The sequence below is a fragment of the Dermacentor variabilis genome, chromosome 2 (assembly GCF_050947875.1).
Source record: "Dermacentor variabilis isolate Ectoservices chromosome 2, ASM5094787v1, whole genome shotgun sequence".
Classification (NCBI taxonomy): Eukaryota; Metazoa; Arthropoda; class Arachnida; order Ixodida; family Ixodidae; genus Dermacentor; species Dermacentor variabilis.
Genome location: NC_134569.1, coordinates 257,919,453 through 257,938,687, shown reverse-complemented (window position 1 = coordinate 257,938,687; position 19,235 = coordinate 257,919,453). Strand labels below are relative to the sequence as shown.

The window sequence follows — 19,235 nt, the reverse complement described above, 5'->3', positions numbered from 1 at the left end:
CCGTCTACGTAGGCTATAGTACTCATCACAGATACGTGAGCTCCAGTGTCGACGAGTGCTTGGACAGGTAAACCGTCTATTTTAACGTCAATTACGCTTCTCCGTGTGGGCACAGAGGATTTGCTGCGGTAGTAGGCAATGCAGCACAACCTCCGATGGCTGCATTTTAGTTTTCCGAAAGGGTGCGGCCAAAAGCCACAGGGGACGAAAGGCGACGTGGCTGCAGCGAACGGGAAGATGGGCGACGTGTTTGCGATGACGAGACTGGTGTCCGCGCGGCTATGGTGAGCGAGTGTACCACGTGTTTCTAGCTGAGTTGTCGTCGCTGTTAGACTCGGCGGTGGGCGAAACATTGCGGGCATTTCCATTAAAACGGCTCAGGTTAGTCTGCGTGCCAGGTGTTGAGGGCCACGAGTTTCGACAGCTGGTATCTGGCGACATGACCAATGCGGCGACAGGTGAAGCATATCGGCTGGTCGTCCGCGGTTCTCCACTCAGTCGGCTTGCCATAACGCGGAGAGAAGCGTCGGGGTGGAGCGAAAATAGTAGAAGGGCGTTCGTTAGCTCTGGGATGGGCGACAGCACACACAGAGCGTAAACCAATGTTTTCAAGTTCCTGGCGAACGATGGCTTGTACGAGAGGAACTGAAAATGTCGTAGCATCAGGTCTACGCGAACCGAAAGCTGCGGGCGCCATCGCATCCAGTTCACGTCTAACTATTCGCACCACGTCCTCTGATGGCGGCGCATGCTGCTGTGCGGGTTGATCACACATCGACGTTGCGGCAGTATTGGCAAGTCTGGCGAATGGTTGCAAGACGCGTCGGCTTTTGGCCTACTCGAATTGTCGGCACTCTTTAATGATAGCATCAACTGTAGATCAGCTTTTGCACATGAGCACATTAAACGCGTCGTCAGCAATTCCCTTAAGCACGTGCCCGACCTTCTCAGCTTCTGTCATGTCGTGATCGGCCTTACGACAAAGTGCCAGCACGTCCTGGATGTACGAGACAGGTATGCGTGGGGGATTGTGCACGGGAGGCCAGTTCCTGCTTTGCGGCAATTTTACGGCCGGCTGGTTTGCCAAACAACTCTGTCAACTTCTCTTTGCATTGGTCCCAGATGGTTAGCACCTCTTCGCGGTTTTCGTACCATACATTTGCCGTGCCTCTTAGGCAGAACAGGTTAGCTAGCATAAGCGTAGGGTCCTCTCTGTTGATTCCACTCACACGTTCGTACATGGCCACCCACTCTTCAACGCCGGCGCCATCGGTCCCGCAGAAAGTTCCAGGATCCTTGGGTTGCACAACGACAACGGAAGGTGACAGCGACGTAGCATACGGTGACGTAGGAGGCGGCAACGACGTTGATTCTGAGTGCTCACCGTCATTCATGGTGCGAACGCTGATGCGACGTCCACTGCGGAGCTCTTGTTTCCAGCCGTGGTACCACGCACCTCTCGCCAATATGTTACAGGGATGTTGGGAGTATAGAAGATTATATTTACAATATATATACAAAATGAGTCTGAGTAGTTAAGATGGCTGACCACCAATAACCCGCAGAAGCCAGCGTCTCGCGATGTTCTACTTCCTCTCTTCGTTCATTCTTCCGTAACAATATTAATATATGACAATAGTAACAATATTTACATTTTCCATCTTGGTCGACATTCGCAATGTGCTTACAATTAGTTGAATGCTGTCTTTAACAAATGTATTTTCAAATAATAAATTGATTGATTCAAAAAGAAAAGGCATTAATAATAGAATGGTTATTATTTAAGTTCTCGAACAAGATATCTTTGTAGTTTGGTATGATCAGTTAAGTGTAGTTATAAAGTTTATCATTATATGAATCTTCTGTAGAACCACTAGCACAACTTCGTAACCCAAATTTTGCTCACATATGAGTGACATGTGAGAGAGTGCACATAATGAAACTATGGGCAAATGAATTAGTGAAGTAAAGTGCCATGGTGTATCACGAGTTTGGTGCCAAAACTATCGGGGCCACTTGAAGCGGCAGCGGCAGCGGCTTTGAGTCTCGGAGGACGCATATTTTGCGCAGCATTCATTAGATGGCCCTACCCTCGCACATTCTGCTCCTGCGGCGGCATTCCTCGAAGAGAGGTGGGGGAAAGATGAGTGGGGCCACGTGACGTCTGGGCGGCCGGCAGCAGCTTTTCCGCTAGCATCCCCTGGCGTCTCAAGCGGGCCTTATCCTTTGCGCCGCGCCCTTATACCTAGCGCCGCGGCCAAACCGTCCCCGCAGCAGCAGCAGCAGCAGCCGCGAGAGAAGGAAGCGGTTGTGGACGTGGTGGGGAGTGCGCGCGTGCCATGGCCTGCTGTGGATTACGGCGCTGAAAAGGACCCGAGCGCCCGCGGAGGATGCAGCCGTCTTTCCAGGCCGGCAAACAGGCGGCTGCCTACCGGGACCCTGCCGGCCGGAGGCCCGTCTACGCCGCCAACCCGCGAAAGGTGACCCGGGGTCCGGGGAGGGGCTGCCTGTCACGGGCTCCCCTGTCAGCGGCGCTCGCTCGCGGCGCGATCGCCGTGCGCGCGCGGCCATCGGGCGCCGACGGCCGCTCTTTATCGCTTTCCGGCGCCGCTGGCCAGTGAACTCCTGAGTTCGGGCTCACCGCCACTCTCGAATTTTTTTTTTTTCCCTACTCCATGCCGCCTCCTTCCCCACCTCCACGGAGGAAAGATTGCGTGAGGCTTTGACACAAAGCTTTCAAGTGGCACCCGAGAATGTCCACGGTGCGGGCGGAAATTAGCTTCTTAGCTAATTTATTTTCTTTCAGCGACCGATCAGCAAACGCGCATCGACTCCGCCGGGCGGGAAGGGGGCCGGGGGTGATCGGGCAGTCGCAACGGGGGGGGGGGGGGGGGGACTAAAAAAAACAAAAAAAAAAAACCAAAAACGGGCAAACCCGGGCAGGGCTGTTGACACGATCGTTTCCGAGTCAAGCGCCGTCGGTAGGTGCGATGGCGCCCCTTCCTCCCCCCCATACCATGACGGAGACAAGTCTTCCTCGTCCGACTCGAAAAATCCCCTTGGCCGCACGACATGTGACCAACTTGTCAGCGTAGAGATCTCGCTTGCACTGTTTGCTGCCGGGCACCGTGAGGGACCTTTTCGGTCGCTTGTCAGAGCTGTCGAAGGCCGTTCTGCCGATTACACGCAACACTCGCCGCCAATAATCCGCCGTCGGGAACGATGTGCATTTCAATCCCCAATAAATTACGCAGGATAAATTGTCTTTGCTGCGCGTCGCACGAACTTACTCGTCAGTACGAGTTAGCTGGTAAACGCTGAGACCGAGCTCCTCTATAAGGCGGGTAGCCCGCGCGGGCAGCGCTACGGCCGACCGTCGTCGTCGAGAACTCTCCGACTAAAACGGGCATTGTTTTTTGTTTGTTTTGCGTTTGCTGTATTACAGCTTTGGTGTGTTCACTTGTTGAAATGCCGCTTTTACCTGTGTGCAGTTCCAGCACTACGTAAGGCTTAGTATCGCCGTGTGGGATTCACTTTCCGCTTCGAGTGCTCGTCTGAAGCAATGTGAAATGAATAGCCTGTACTTGGTTCTGGCAACACTGCGCTTAAAGGCGTTTTGCGCTTCGGGTAGCTTCAGTATCTGCGGCGATCGCCGTGTGTTGCGCGAGACCGGAGCGATTAGCGTTGGCGTCTCGGCTTGGTTTTCGGCTCGTAAAGTCATACTTTGAATGAATCATGAGAAATGCGACTGTTTATGTGAAAACGTGAATCTGACATTGCTTGAGTAGCACTCAGCGGAACCCGTGTATTCTAGCTGTAGAAAGCGATTAAGCCCTATTAAGCGGTACAGAATAGCTGAAAAAAAAAAGCGCAAACAAAACTGTGTGCGATTGGTCGTTCTGAAAAGGTGCGAGTTTGCACGCAGTCGCTTTGTTTCGCTGTATTTTCTTTGTGAAGGCTTATTACGGGAATGCGTCAATGTAGTTGGTATGGCTCTAAAACGCTAAGCATTGTCACTCACTTGTCGCCGAGACGGAATACAGTCGCTTGCTATAGTATTTTTCATGTATGACAGATCTGTGTGATAGGCGAAATTGCTTGAATTTGCATCATTCGGCACACTCGATGTCACCGGCAAGAAAGAACTTGTTGGAGGAAGGCAGAGAGGTGTCAGTTTATGAAAAAGGGATGCGGGGAACAACACTTTGCGGCACTGCCGCCAAGTTTCGTGTGAGCACTGTAGCCCACAGTTCTGGTGGCGTTGCTGACCCCAAAAGGAAAGTCGTTCCAAGGTGATCAGGCATTCCAGGAAAGCTGTCTTCCACTTTGGTGCATGTACAGTGAAGGCCCAAAATGTACACTTGCAGCTTTGTTGCTGATAGCAGTGACTGCGTGATATTAATTGCACAATGTCATTGGTGGTTTGTATCAGTAGCACATGCGGGATCACATGCAGCAAGTTCAGTACGTGCTTTGATGCTCGATAAACCTTGTTGTCGGTATACATTTATTGTCTTTTTTTTTTATGTCGTGCAATATAACACGGTGACTGCAGGTGTGCGTGATGGGAAGGCATCCAGTAGGGCCCATGTTAACTCAGGTTGGAGCATGTGTGTTCATTGCTGAATAGAAAGTGTAGATTTGACGATTTGAATGTCATGGGGTGGCAAGCAGCATGATGTCACATACGCTAATTCTGGGCTGTTTTGCCTAACTGTAACATTACTGGTGAATCTCTGCCTCCATTATTGCTTGAGCAGAATAATTGCACATAAATGTATGTAAAATTAGAGCTTCCTAAATTGGCTTCCCTCTGTCTGCTGCCTCCAGAGTAAAATTTGTGAGCTTGTTTTTGAAGCCGAAACAGGCGTCTGTAGTCTGTCACAACCCAATAGTGCAGTGTCCAAATAAAAAGAAACATGTCTTCGCTTGGAGTCAGCATCGTTCGATCGAATCGTCACAGCGTCATCACCCGCGTTTCACGCCGTTGACGTCAGCGTATGGTGGCACCAGGGTATTCATTGCGTCGTCAGCATGACGCTGGTATTCAAGTCTTCAGTACAACTGATACTTTAACATAGGCCAAAATGTAAGCAAGAAGAAAGCGCAGCGGTGTAGATGCACCAGTCCATTGCATTTTTCATTTATGTGATGCCATGGTTCATGGAGTCACACAGGGCAAATGCAGTGCAGTTTTGTAGGCAAAGCTTGTAATTAATTCTCAGGTTGTCGCCAAGTGCATTGTGTGAAAGCTTGTATTCACATGTCTTGTCACTGTGTGTCTTTCAACTTGGAAGGCCAGCGGTGACTCATCTCATGGCAGCCTGTGTAACAGCTGGTGGAGATTGTGCATCTCACTCTGTGAAGCAGTGTGTGAGTGCTCACTCCTGTTGGAAGCCTTGTGTGCAAAGCGTTTGCAAAGTGTTCATGTCAGAGATTCACACCAGCATGTTGAGCCCTGCGAGGTTCCCACTTTCTCCTGCTCAAGCACACTGTTCTGATTTCGGAGATCAGAACAGCTATGTCACGAAATCATGACTGCTCTCTAGGAGCGGTAAGGGTAGGAATAAGATGTATTCAAATATTTCTGGTCATGAGATTTTGATGGGCAGAAAGTGCAAACGCACTTGCATACCGTACTTTGCAGCCTATAAGTCGCACCCCCCTCAAAACAGCAGTTTTTCAGAAAAATAGAAAAACATATAAGGCGCACCGGTGTCTAGACAGAACTAATTTTTCAAAATATGGTTTTTGATACACATTGATGGCATGTACTTAAAGACGGCATTTAGGCAAAACCATCGAACCCTTCTTCCTCCGAGTCGCTAACAAATAATCCAGCAACTTTAAGTGGGAGTTCCACCGGCGCATCACTGTTGTCCTCAGACTCACTGATGTCTTCGCCAACATCGTCACCACTCGCAAAGGAGATCAGTCCGGCATTTGAGAATCCAGCTACAACGGTTTTGACAGAAATGGAGTCCCAAGCGTTGGAGACCCATTTGGCCACCTCTCCAAACGTGCGTCTCATGTGTCCTGTATTCGTAAAACTGTGGTCACCCTTGGACATGCACAACTCCCAGAAGCATCGCAGCTTTGCTTTGAAACTGTGGCTCACAGAAATGTCTTGGGGCTGCAGCATCTTCGTCATCCCGCCTGGTATCACCACTGGGACACCGTTCTTCGCACTAATCTTCTTTTTTATGGAATCCGTGATGTGTGCCCGCATACTGTCCATCACAAGCATTCCCTTCTTAACATGAAAAAATCCGTCAGGTCGACGCGAAAAACATTGGTCAAGCCATAGACTCATCATATCTTCATCCATCCATCCTTTGGCATTGGCCTATACCACCACAGCGGGAGGAAAGGAGTCTTTTGGTAGCGCCTCCCACTTGAAAATTAATATGGGAGGCAGTTTGTACCATCCGTGCAGCAGGCGAAAACAACAGTGAAGTGCGATTTTTCATGGCCAGTTGACCTCACTGTTACAGTTTTTTTTCGTTTCTCGGCGACACTCTTCCTAAGGGAAATATCAAATGTAAGCAGGATTTCGTCCATGTTTACGATGTGGCTCGCATAGATGTCCTTGGTCACAAGCTCTTTGACAAACACACTGAAGTTCTCCAGTTGTTCCTGAAAATCGTCATGGAGCTTCTGGCACATCGTCGTCCGCACTCACATCACCAACTTATTACGCCGCATAAAGCGAAAACATCATGACGGACTGCCCATAAATCCAACAGTATTCATCTGTTCCAAGGGTCTTCACCTTCAGAGTGTAGACAGCCCGCTGCCTTCGGCTCCGAGTACCCACCACGCGCAGACGATCCTCTAGCTCCGGCCAGCGTGCTTTCTTGCCGTGGTTGGCCTCCTTAGTCAATTTCATTGTCTGGAGCATGCTGGTAGCTTTGCGCCAGTCGCGTATAATTTTCTCACTAACCTCAAACTGCCTTCCTGCGGCCCGATTACCATGTTCTTGTGCAAATGCAACAGCACGCAGCTTGAATTTTGCGTCAACTTTTTCGCCTCACAGGTGACATCATAGTCTTTGATTACTAATTGAACTGGACTGGTAACAATGATATTTTTCACATTGAGAGTCCAACAGTTCACTCGGAGTTTCGTCTGTGTGCTAACTGCATCACACTGCAGTCAGTTAATTTATCTGCTGATGACTTGTATGCCAGGTCCTTCCAATTTTGGTAAACACCAATAATTGACCAAGGAATGCCGTGGAAAAAGGAAAATTGCCAATAACAACATAGTTTATAATGCAATATGTAAGCTAATGTAAATCTGTGCACATGTCAAACCATATTGAACTGTAGAAGCACATCTATTTACTTGTCTAAATGATACAGCCTTGTGTTCTTAATATCTTATGTAAGAGTGCCTTGGTCTTCTCAATGTTGATCTCTTCTGGTGTAAGCACAAGGGACTGTGTGAAACTCGTGGCATACCAGGATTATCATTCTAGTATGCAATGAAACTAGGTTACTTACGAAGCACTCGTCATGTAGCTCCACAACGAACAAAGCTTTAACAGATAAAACCGTCATTAGATCAATATTGATGGCTCTGCGGTATGGAATCCACACAGTTCGGCATCGGTAGAGTCAGTTCAAAGAAAAGCTGTTCACCGTTATGTCTGGAGCCTCTTGCCCTCTTTCGACCTAGCTTTATCAGTAGCCTCCCCCACTTTCCGAGCAGCACTGAGTGGGAAGGTTAGAACTTTCGTTCAACCTCATGCCACTCAAACCACTATGCTTCCCCAAACAACTAGCTATTCCCTGCTAGGATGTTATCAACAAGAAACACGCCGGCCATGGTTACTTAGTCGCTCTGGTGTTGTGCTGATAAGCATGAGGTTGCGGGATGAAATCTCGGCCACGGCAGCTGCATTTCGATGAGGGCGAAATGCAAAAACACCCGTGTACTTAGATTTAAGTGCACGTTAAAGAACCCCAATTGGTCAGAATTAATCCAGAGTCCCCCACTGCGGCATGCCTCATAATCGGATCGTTGTTTTGGCAAGTAAAACCCCATAATTTACTGTTCACAAGAAACAGCTATTTAATATTAACAAGAAACAGCTGTGAACTTAATGACTTCATATTTCGCACTCGCACCAACTTATTCAAGTATAGCCTTTCCTTCTGAACTGTTGAATTCAGGAACTGTTTGCCTAGTAACATGCAATCACCCCCTGTACAGGATTTCTTTAAGTGCAGTGAATAATGTTTCATTTGTGATAGGTAGGCATTTTGTAAGTTAGCATTTCCTTTTCTTCTTTTTTTCACCTTGTGGTTTGTGTATAAGGTGCACATGGTTCAGTGTTTACTTCATTTTTTTTACCACCCCACTCCTGCGATAGCGCCGGCAGGTTGCAGTATTTTGATATTAATAGATCTACAGCTAAAAATCCACCTGCACGCATTTTGCAGTGATGGCCCTTAAGTGAGCTGCAGGTAGGCTGATACAGCTAAAGCCTGCTGGATCCATGCTGAATGATGTGGTCGGATACGATGATAGTGAAGATGCTGTCGTTGGTAGGACAGTAACTAGTGCCATGAAGTAGTGGTTTCTGGAAATGAAACATCACCAGAGAGTGCGTGGGATGCTTTGTGAAACTTGCCCCCCCAAATTTTCATGCTCCAAAGGGGGGGAACAGGCCTTATACAAGTAAACGCAGTATCTTGCAATGTCCTTCTAACCTCATCCCTAATTATGTGTGAAACTACTGCTTCCTTTTTTTTTGAGTCTGCTCTGATCGTGGCTCATGGCTGTTCTGGGCGCTGTACAGCTTAGCATAGAATTCCTCTGCTGCCTTTGTTATAGTCAAAGTTGATGACATTGCACTGCTTATCTTTAACTGCATAAATCTTGTTTCTTCCAATTCAAAGTTTTTTTTATGGCTTCATGCTTCCCCCATTCCTTAGTGCTCCCTCAATCACTCCAGTGTTATATTGTGTGTGGCTTATTTTCCTCTTGTTGACAGTTAACCAATTCAACCTTATCTCTGGGGTCAGACACTTTATTCTATTTTCGTTCCCTTATTATCACCTTTGTTACTTGGGAGAACTTGCCTGTTTGCTATCTTGGTGCTTTGCATCCAAGTTCTCTAGGTGCCTCTGTACTTGCTTGTATTAAGGTCTAATTCATTGCATTTATGCTATCGTCATTCTCCGATTCTTTAACATCATTTTGTTCATGAGCCTCTGCTTTTGACTGTTAACAGGTTGGCCTATTTATAGTTATCTTCCTTTCTCTCGTAAAGTTCAGGACAGTCCTGGACATCACTAACCTGTGATCACTACCCCTGACCATACTTAACGCTTCTTCATTTTGTACATTACTGGGGTCAGCACAGAAAATGAAACAAATTGCACTTTTGTTTCTCTGTTAGGGCTTTTCCATGTCCACTTCCTGTTATTGTGATTCTAGAAGAAATCATTCATTGTTCACATTCGTTTCCTTTCTCAAATTCTACCAACATCCTTCCTCTACTCTCCCTAGTCAATGCCATAGTTGCCAGTTGCTTGTCTCCAGCTTGTTTTCTCCCGGCTTTTGCATTGAAGTTGACCATAACTACAGTATACTGAGTTTGCGCCTTTCTCATTACTAATCGACGTCCTCATACAGCTGTTCTATTACCTCATCGTCATGACTGAACGTTGGAGCATGGGCTTGTACTACCTTTAATCTGCATCTCCTATTTATTTATTTTATTTATTCGAGTACCCTAAGGGCTCGTTAGGGCATTACATAGGGGGCGGATGAAAAAGGTCAAGTGTAAATGCATGTGTACAATGCAAATAATATAGGAAGACATTAGGGGCAATAAAAAAATCAATTTAAACGTAGAACAGAAGCAGAAAGAATAGAGGAACGAAGTTTATACAATATTTGGTAGTGTGAAAAATGCATAAGAACTTAAAACGCGATGGAGATGAACACTACCCATCAGAACAAAAGCTTTAAGATGCAATTGAATGATGATTTAGGTAAACAAGCTACAGAAATACATATAAGATGAAACAGAGAATGACTGTTATATAATACCAAGCACATGAAAACACTGTTTACGTAAATATTCAAGCACACATGCGTTCACACAGGTTGATACACTCTAAAAAGGTTAGCAGTGCTGCATGAAATGATGATGATTCCATAAGCGAGACAATGCTTGAAGGTAGCGAATTCCAGTTGGTAATAGATAATACTAGAGGTGAATTTTGATGAGCGTCAGTCCTGGAAAATATAGGTTTTACTTTAGAACATGGTCTGCACGGGTCGAAATGTGCGGAGCGGGAAGACTATGAGCTCGAGCGAATGCAATGTTGCAATGGTAAAACTATGGAAGAACGACAACCGTGATAATTTCCTGCACATGTAAAAAAAAAAAGGAGATTCAGTGATTTCTTTAAGGTGGACATACTTTGATATAGAGAGTATGAAAGTAAGATAAACCGCACAGCTTTATTTTGAACTGATACGAGTAGATTCGTGAGATTAGAGGGATAGAGGTGGCAAATTATGGACGCATATTCTAATGAGGGCCTGATAAGAGAACTGCATGTCCGAAGTTTGGTATCTGTGTTTGCAAGGTGTAAGCGCCATTTCAGGTAACCAAGTTTTTTATATACATTTGTGGCAATGTGTTCAATGTGAGCATTCCAGCTTAAATTGGAGGTAAACAGAACACCCAAGTACTTGATTGAAGATAGTGAGTCAACAGTAATACCGCATATTATATACTGGTCAGAGGTAAGTCGAGTAATCGAAGCAAGTTTAACGTGTTTAGTTTTGGCTATGTTAATTTCCATCTGCCATGTGTCACACCACTCAATTAGTTTTGTTAAATCAGACTGCAGCACAGAGATGTCGGCAGGACAGCTTATTTCATTATACAACACGCAGTAATCTGCAAAGAGACATATTTGGGGAGTAATGTTGGTTGCGATGTCATTGATGTATATTAAACATAGCAGTGGACCAAGGACTGACCCTTGAGGAAGTCCCAAACTTATGTGTGTGGTTAGAAAAGCAGTTGTTTAAACTGATTTCTTGAAATCTCTTTGTTGGAAACTCAATTCATCACTTCGTGTTGTAGTCAAGCTGTAGGTTCCTAACTTTCAGTTTTAGTTGATTATGAAGTACCCGGTCGAAAGCTTTAGAAAAATAAATAAAAATGGTGTCTTTACAAATCAATTTGAGCAAATATGAATATCTGTTACAAGTTCATATAGTTGCATCTGACACGAGCGATTTTGATGAAAGCCATGTTGGTTATTGAGGAGTAGGCTAACGCTATAATGTGAGAGTACAGGATGTGTTCCAGTAATTTGCAACAAATAGATGTCAGTCATATAAGCCTGTAATTGTTAGGGTCTGCTGTGTTACCAGATTTAGATATCTGTATTACTAATGCTGGTTTGCAATCTTCCAGTAGGCATCCCGTATCAAGGGATTGCTGAAATTAATATTAGAGATAACAAAGCAGAAGAGTAGCACGAGGTTAATTTTAGAAGTCTAGCACTTATACCATGAGGACCTGGCTGGTTTTATGAGGAAGCCTGTCAATTGCATGAGAGACACCATGTTCCGATATTATGATGGATGAAAAGGGAATTTAATAGATGGTTGTTCAATTATGTGAGTGCCATCAAGTGGCAGTTTATTAGTGAAAACTGCAGAAAAGTATTTGCTAAATAACTCTGTGCTATCTTTTGTGTTAAGCACTGCTTCACTTTCGGAAATTAGTAAGGGAGCAGTGTGATTTGGTTTTGGGTTAACTATTTGCCAAAAACTCTTTCGCATCAGTTTTTATCATATTGGGAAGGGTGCAATGAAAAAACGTGTCTTTAGCTTTGAGAATTCTAGTTTCTGTATGGCGCGCTATGGTTTTGTAGTTTGCCACTGCAGAATTTGTTCGGGCAGCTATTCTGAACGCTATTTCTTTCTTCTTTATGCATTTCGTCACTTCACGGTTAAACCATTGATTCTGTCTTGAGCTGATGGTCTTTTTCGGTATACACGTAGTTTGAACTTTGAGTTTATCGTGAAACAAGCTCCAGTTGTTGACCATTCTGTTTGGAAAATTGTTTGCAATGTCGGCTGTAAATGAGGCTAACATACCAATCATTCTGCCATTGTTGGCACATGCGTAGTTGAGAATGCATTTTTTTTCGCTTTATTTTGCTTGGCAGGTTTCAATGCAAAGGAACACAGCACCACTCAGTGGTCACTTAATGGTTCTAGTACATGTGTCGCAGCAAGGTCTTGATGATTTGATAACCCTCTGAGGGTCGATTTTTTTCGCCATGAGCAACTGCCCAGGGTCATTTTTTTTTTATTGCAGATTCCAATTCTTCTGAAGGACCTATGTTGAAAAAAATTTACCGTAACTTTTCTAAGGTGACCGTAAAGTGTGAAAATATTTTGCATTGGTATATATGTACTGCTTATTCATGAATAAGTATAAAAAAGGGAAGTAAGCTTATAAGAATTAAAAATTTGATGCATTGTTACACACATAAGGCTTACAAAATGCGCACACGAGAATATTTCGCAAGTGTCAAATGTCCCTGCTCTTACAGTAATATTTACGTCCATAGTGTAATTGAACTGCGTAGGTGAGCGCACACTCAAGAAAACTCTGGTTGTGTGCCCATCAAAAAAGCAAAACGTGTGACAAGCTTCCACTAATCTATCTTATTGCCAAACAGAGGCAATTAGTTTTCACGAGTCTCATAAAAAAAGAAAGAAAAAAGAAAATGCATGCGCGGCAGCATCCTTCCTATGCGCACCCCTGTGAGCACTAAACAAGCGAGAAACAAGTGGTCGCCCTGTGAGGGTTAGTAACGAAATAGCCAACAGTTTTGCAAGCGCAGGAAGCCGAAACCGCCTGCGCGCGCGCGAATGCACGATCAGTAGTATATAGACGTGCGAGAGCAAACAAGCTCTAAAACAAACTGTGCAATGAAAACTGAGGAAGGGAAGTGCAAGAAATTTCCTGTATTCCCACATGGTGGCAGCACCTGCCAGAAAACAAAGTTAGGAAATCGTAGCACGTTTTAAATGTACAGACGGCGGCGTAAATATACGGCATTGACCATTTTGGACTTTTTCGCGGCGCCGTGTATTTACATCATGGACCCTCAAAAGGTTAAAAGAATGTCTAGTACGTGGTCACCCCGAGTTGGTTTGCGCACGACTTGAATTAAATGATGAAAGCGTAAGGTTTGTAGAAAGTGAAGACATCCAGATCTGTTGCTTGCCTTCAGGGACGACGTCGACCACTTAATACCTGGGTAATTAAAGGGCCCCTCACCAGGCCCCATAGCACATTTTTGTTGTACGCTTAAAGTTGTTACGTGCCCTCTAGGGAGCGTTCTGCCGCAAAGTTTTTTCAAATGGGCGCATTAATAGCAGAGATACAAATATTTCAGTGCCGGGAACCCATGATTTTAGGAGGCGAGCTCCACGGCATAGCGAGACTCTCTCTACTCGCCCCATCTCGCCTCTGCAAGTGAAATTCCTCCCCTGCATCTCTCATACCGGACTTCGAGGATCGCGTGACGCATACATCACTGGCTCCACCTTCATTCTTTTTTCTCCTCGCTTTTTTTTCCCCCGGTGCTGTGCACGAGCTGTTGTGATTGTCTGGTTTTGTGCAAGCTGTTGTCTCGTTCCTGCAGTGCACGATTTTGCATGCTGTGCACAAACACATGACTAGCAGTGTAATTCAGTGCGACACGAATATTGAGGCAGAACAAGCGGATTTCAGAGCATGACCACGCACTGGAACACAGTAGAAAATGCCATAGTTTTGGTACCTGCGCACATGACTGCACGACCATGCGAATAAGCAGACGAAGCGAAAGTACATCTCTTGCTTCGGTGCAAAGTAAAACAAAAAACACAGCGACAATCCGTTTGTGTGTTTTATTCTTTCTCTAAAGTTCCATTCGTCAATTCAAGCAACAGATCACACAAATAATTCTCGAAGTCACTTGTCACCACGGGCGACGTCACACTGTGGATCTGAGTACGTAGGTGCAGGGACGCGGCTACGTCACTGATCTAGGGGCCGTGCGGATGTTGAGAGAGATGGAGTCGGGAGACGCAGGTGAGCACAGTAAACAGATTTTACTAAGGACAAACCCAAGATAAAACACACTCAACACTCAGTTAACTCCAGCCAACACTCCTAAGAAATGCAATGCCATTAAGAGCAATCGGCACCTTTGTCGCCCACTTAATGGTGACTATGTTCTAATTGCCGGCCACTTCAGTCCTTAGCGCATTCCGCGCGAAAGTCCGGCAACCCTGGCCTATGGCTGTGCGCTAACAAAAAGGAACGCTCTTACAAAGTTCTGTCATCGCACGTTTCTCCAAGTCCGATGCGCGTCATCTATTGGTCCCAGTCGGTGTTCCTGTCGACTTCGCAAGCTTTGTTGCCTTGGAATCGACTGGCCAACTCCTCAGTCTCGGATGTCGGTGTCCCGAACTATGTCTGTGACGTTTCACTCCAGCCTCCCTGGTTAGGCCTAACGTCGGGCTCTGCCGCTACTTCTCCGAGTGCCGACGAGATGCCCCGGAGACTATCGTCTGTGCTGGTCTGCCTCTGAAGGGGGATACAATTCCTGGAGTGCCTGGCACCGCCGTGAGCTGCTGCAGCAGGTCCAGGAGCCTCACTCGAACGTCGCTGAGTTCGACGGCTACACCCTGGATTGCCAGTGTCACGGGCTTGGCCGAACCTTCATTGCTCCCATCGCCAGTGCAAAGCTGACGCTCCAACCTTCTTGGCCCAGAGCCACGCCGATAATCACAGCTCAGTGCCGCTTCTCTCCCGATCACACCTCGAGTCGCGCGCCTTGAGGGCTCGTGCCGTTCTGACCGATGGGCGCACATTGTCCTCTTTTTTTCTTTTTGAGCCCCATGCTTCTTACATACGACATGGGCCCCCTTCTCAGGAGCTTTTTTCCAAAAAGCCTTCTTCTGTCAGTATTCATGGTGGCGAGTTTGACTCTCCCACTGTGACTTGTGTGCTTTTCCTTGCGTCGTCGTAGCTCACAACACATCACCACACTGTCATGCACATTTCACCACATGCACAGTTCACAACATTTGCAAAATCATTGTTCTCACCACTTTACACGTGCACTTCATCATCCGTGTTACACTCTTGACATTTCATCACTCCAATGCCCTAATACTACTATAGCTCACACCGCACTTCTGTCCACCCTGGGAGGTCTGAAAATGTCCACCCTGGGAGGTCTGAAAACACTTCTTCGAACTTGTGAATCAACTCCCTTAACTTCTCTACTTGTATGGCTGCTAGGGCTTGGTTCAGCCTAACACTCTCTGCCCCATGGTCTCCCTATCTATATAAGAGTGCACCTCCTTCTGGTCCTTCTCTTTGGCAATCTCCATGCAAACTCTACTCCTCTCTTCGTTCTTCCCCTTTTCGCCTTTCTCTCTTCATACTTTCTTACACGTCCCTTAGTCACCGTCTTTTGGCATACATAACATGATTGCACATACCGTTTTACACCGCTCTGCATCCCAGCCCAAAAGAACTCTTCTTTGATCCTTTCTAACGTGCTCTTTATACCTTGATGACCTGTCACTACACTATCATGCCCTATCTTCAGTGCTGTATCTCTTAGTTCCTTTGGGACCATCAACTGTGGTACTTCCCTATCTGAACTAAACACACACTTCCGGTATAGTAGGGTATTCTTCTTTACAAACTCCACTACTGTTCTACTCCTTTTCCTACGCGCCAGTTCTCCTATCTTTAGTTCACACTTTCGTATTGACTCGTCCTTGCTCTGTAGTTCTTTAAATTCTGCAGTGGTTACATTTAATCCTTTAGTGGCTGAGACTTGCAACGCTGTCAGGGGCTTGGTACCACTACTGCTTGCTCGCGTTTGTACTGCAGCCGTTATGTCTGTCTCTTGCATCCCCCCTTTTTGCGCTTCTGAGCGTTCTTTCTCTTTCACATCCTTCCCTTTCCTCTTCTAACTTGGGTCTGGATCGTCTGCTCTCCTTACCCCAGGTACATTTCTCACAATCAAATCATAAAGGGAGTCCTCCGTACATCTAGCTGTGACTAGTCCTGTAATAAAGGGTGTCAATATTTGAATCTGTGCCTCTGGCAGATATGTAACGAACTTATCTACCAAGATTACTGGTTTAAAGCACCCGGTCATGCTTTCTGGTGGTACTAGACTCCTCCTTACTAAAATTGTATTGGCTCCCGTGTCTCTCAAGACCATAGCCTTGCGTCCTTGTACCTCGCGTTCCACTACAGGCATGTCCTGCTCTATCTTTACATCCTCTTGACCTCATGATACATGCCGCCTTATCCATGGACCTAGTCCTGCATTCGTCTGCCTTGTGACCTTTCTTTTGGCATAACTGGCAAACTGACAAAAAAAAAATTATAGACGCCATGGCCAACGAGCATCACCTCAAGGTATTGTGGCCTAAATTTGTTCCTTCCGTCACTCAATACCTGCTTATATGCAGGGAATGATTGCTCAACATCCAGAGATGCAAGCTGTACAACGGAATGTTAAGTGGTTTCGCATCCTTTGGTATCACAGAATGTTAGGCATTGAGAATTTCTGACAACATTAAAATTGTCAACACACACATACACAAACACACACACACACACATTTAGAAAGTTTGTGCTCATTTTCAATGCACTGAGCATTGCAGTGGTTTCTCACAGCAACACTGTCTTCTCAGTCCACGGAAGGACCATGCTTATGGGTCCACACGCATGGGTCAATTGCCAGAGTGGCACACTCCTGAGTGTCTTTGTTTTTGGCATCTTTCACACATGTTGTGCAGCAGTGAATGAAAATTGGCAAGAGGAACCAAAGTAAGTAAGACGGAAAGAAAACAACTGCTTTGAAAAAGGCATTGTTAGGCCCTCGTATACCAAATTAGGCGCAAAAGCATAAAATATGCACTGATAGGCACAAATAAACCGGCCTAATTCGTGCTTATATATCAAACAGGTGTGATAGCAATGTAAGGAAAAAATAGGCACTTCGCCTAAATTTCCAGTTAATCATTACCACATAAAGCCAACAGACAATGAAACCAAGGAAAGCATAGGGGAAATTAACTGTGGTTTAAACTAGAGTGTAAAAAATAATGAAGAAAAGGGAAATGAAAGTGGACAAAAAGATAGCTTGTCACTAGTGGGAGCTGAACCCACAACCTCCGCATTATGCGTGCATTGCACTACCAATTGTGCTACGATGACGGCTATCAATTCGTCCACTTGTGTATTCATGCTTTGCTAGGTCTAGCCCTAGGGAGATTAAGCCAGCGCCACTCAGAGCCAAGGTTCCACATCTGCCCACCTTGGCCGTGGATGGCGCTGGCTAACACCACCTCCCACCACCTGCCAACTGCAGAGGACCTCACCGTGGCCACTTTTCTTTTGTTCTTTATTTGTTAGATGAAAATGACATAATTTCTGGGCCATTTTTCTGCTACGGATTTCTGATGACAATGGGGTCACAAAATGAGCTGCATTATAATGCTGTTGTGAAGAGACTCTCACAGATGTATACAGAAAAAGCATTCAGAGGATCAAGTGCTTATCATGCATCATGAAAAGCTGTATGAAGGGGGAGCAACTGACCACTCCTCCCCCCCCCCCCCCCTTCTCAGCTTTGGGCACTTCGGAACATAGGTGTTCAAAGGCAGGTTGCCATTGCAGACACCGGTTAGACAGTTTAATGGTGGGTGTTGTCACCTTATTGCTATAAATTTTTGAACTGTGTTGCTGAGTATAAAGTTGAACGTCCGATTCCCAACCCTCGTGGCTGCATCTTGGTAAGGGTGGAAGGCCAGAGTGCACATGTACTGATATGTAAATGGATATCTTTATGAAGGTTAAAGGGACACTAAAGGCAAATACTAAGTTGACGTGAACTGTTAAAATACCTTAAATATCTGGCCTCACAGCCCCTGTTTCATGCCAAGAAAAGACTTAGTTTACGAGAAAATTGCGTCTGAAGGGTCTGAATACCTTTACTGCAATGAAAATCTCCTGCCACCCGATTGGGGGAGCGGTGACATTCCATACGCCATTACTGCTTACTGCCGTTCGTGAGTAAAAGAGTGCCCGACAAACGGCACTATGGCTTTCTGCGCAAGACGCAAACATGCGGTCATGGAGAAACTAAGCGAAGAGTTGGCTTCGCCGCTGTAGCTGCTCTTGGTCAAGTGACTTGGACCATTTAGGAATCCCGCGACATCACATGGACGGGGCATTCTCTGCTAATTGCAGTTCATGTGAGTTTCTTGAGCCAGCAAAACCAGTGCAGCACTACGTGATAACGAAACTACTGAAACTTGATAGGGCAGGTGGCTCACTGTGGAGAAAACAAAACCTTTCTGCCGCCCGTGTCGTCGTCAAGGGTAGCATCAATGAGACCTTTCTTAGAGCATAGCTCTTTAAACGCACATTCCTGCGTTGAGTGTCGGCACACCTCAGTGGCGTTATACCTCGTAACCGAGCGAACGAGCATAGGCGAAAGATGAAAGCGAATGTGGAATTGCCAGCTGCCACGGCATCTGCCGCTGTGTGGGCAATCTCATCTGCACTTCCGAGGAGAAGGCCAGAGTGGAGTGAGGTGGGGAGGGCTGCGCTCATCCGGGGCGCCACCTGCTGAGGTCAGTTCACGGTGCCAGTATGTGTGACGGTGATCACTACTCCTGCAAGGGCCGAAGGCAAGTGGCTACGAATAATGCATCTTAATGCTCATAGTACACGTCATTTCTCGTCGCCATAATCTTATTACACATTACACATTGATTTTACGCACTTTAGAGCGACCGTATTTAAGGCCCCTTTACAGCCACATCACATCAACGTCATAGAACTCATTACCACGGGCATGGCGCTCTTTGGCCATACCTGGCCCTTGCACCATTAAACATCAAACTTGCAAGAATGAAATATTAGCGGAAATAAATGATTTGCAGTGGCTGATCAGAATCTAGGCCAGGTCCAGTATTTTTAGTGAGGAAATAAAATAAATTTCTTGCGGTAAGGCAGGGTCATGAATGGTGGCAGATCGGGTAATGCAAAGAAAGTAAACAAGTTAGTGGAAGCGGCAAATTGTTCACTGGATGCATTAGCTATATCTCCTGCTTGGCAAGTGTTTATCTTGTTGTTTTGGATGACTTTT

The 19,235-nt window shown here is 46.0% G+C and overlaps 1 protein-coding gene across 2 annotated transcripts in view; it reads left to right on the top strand.

Moving 5' to 3' along the window:
- Positions 1 to 2,248: 2,248 nt before the first annotated feature.
- Positions 2,249 to 19,235, top strand: part of LOC142573266 (protein alan shepard-like) — a 160,870-nt gene continuing 143,883 nt past the window's right edge. For both annotated transcript variants that reach the window (XM_075682890.1, XM_075682889.1), the window contains exon 1: positions 2,249 to 2,480. In XM_075682890.1, coding sequence (XP_075539005.1) covers positions 2,391 to 2,480 — 90 coding nt within the window. In that variant the 5' untranslated portion in view covers positions 2,249 to 2,390. The remainder of the gene's footprint in view (positions 2,481 to 19,235) is intronic.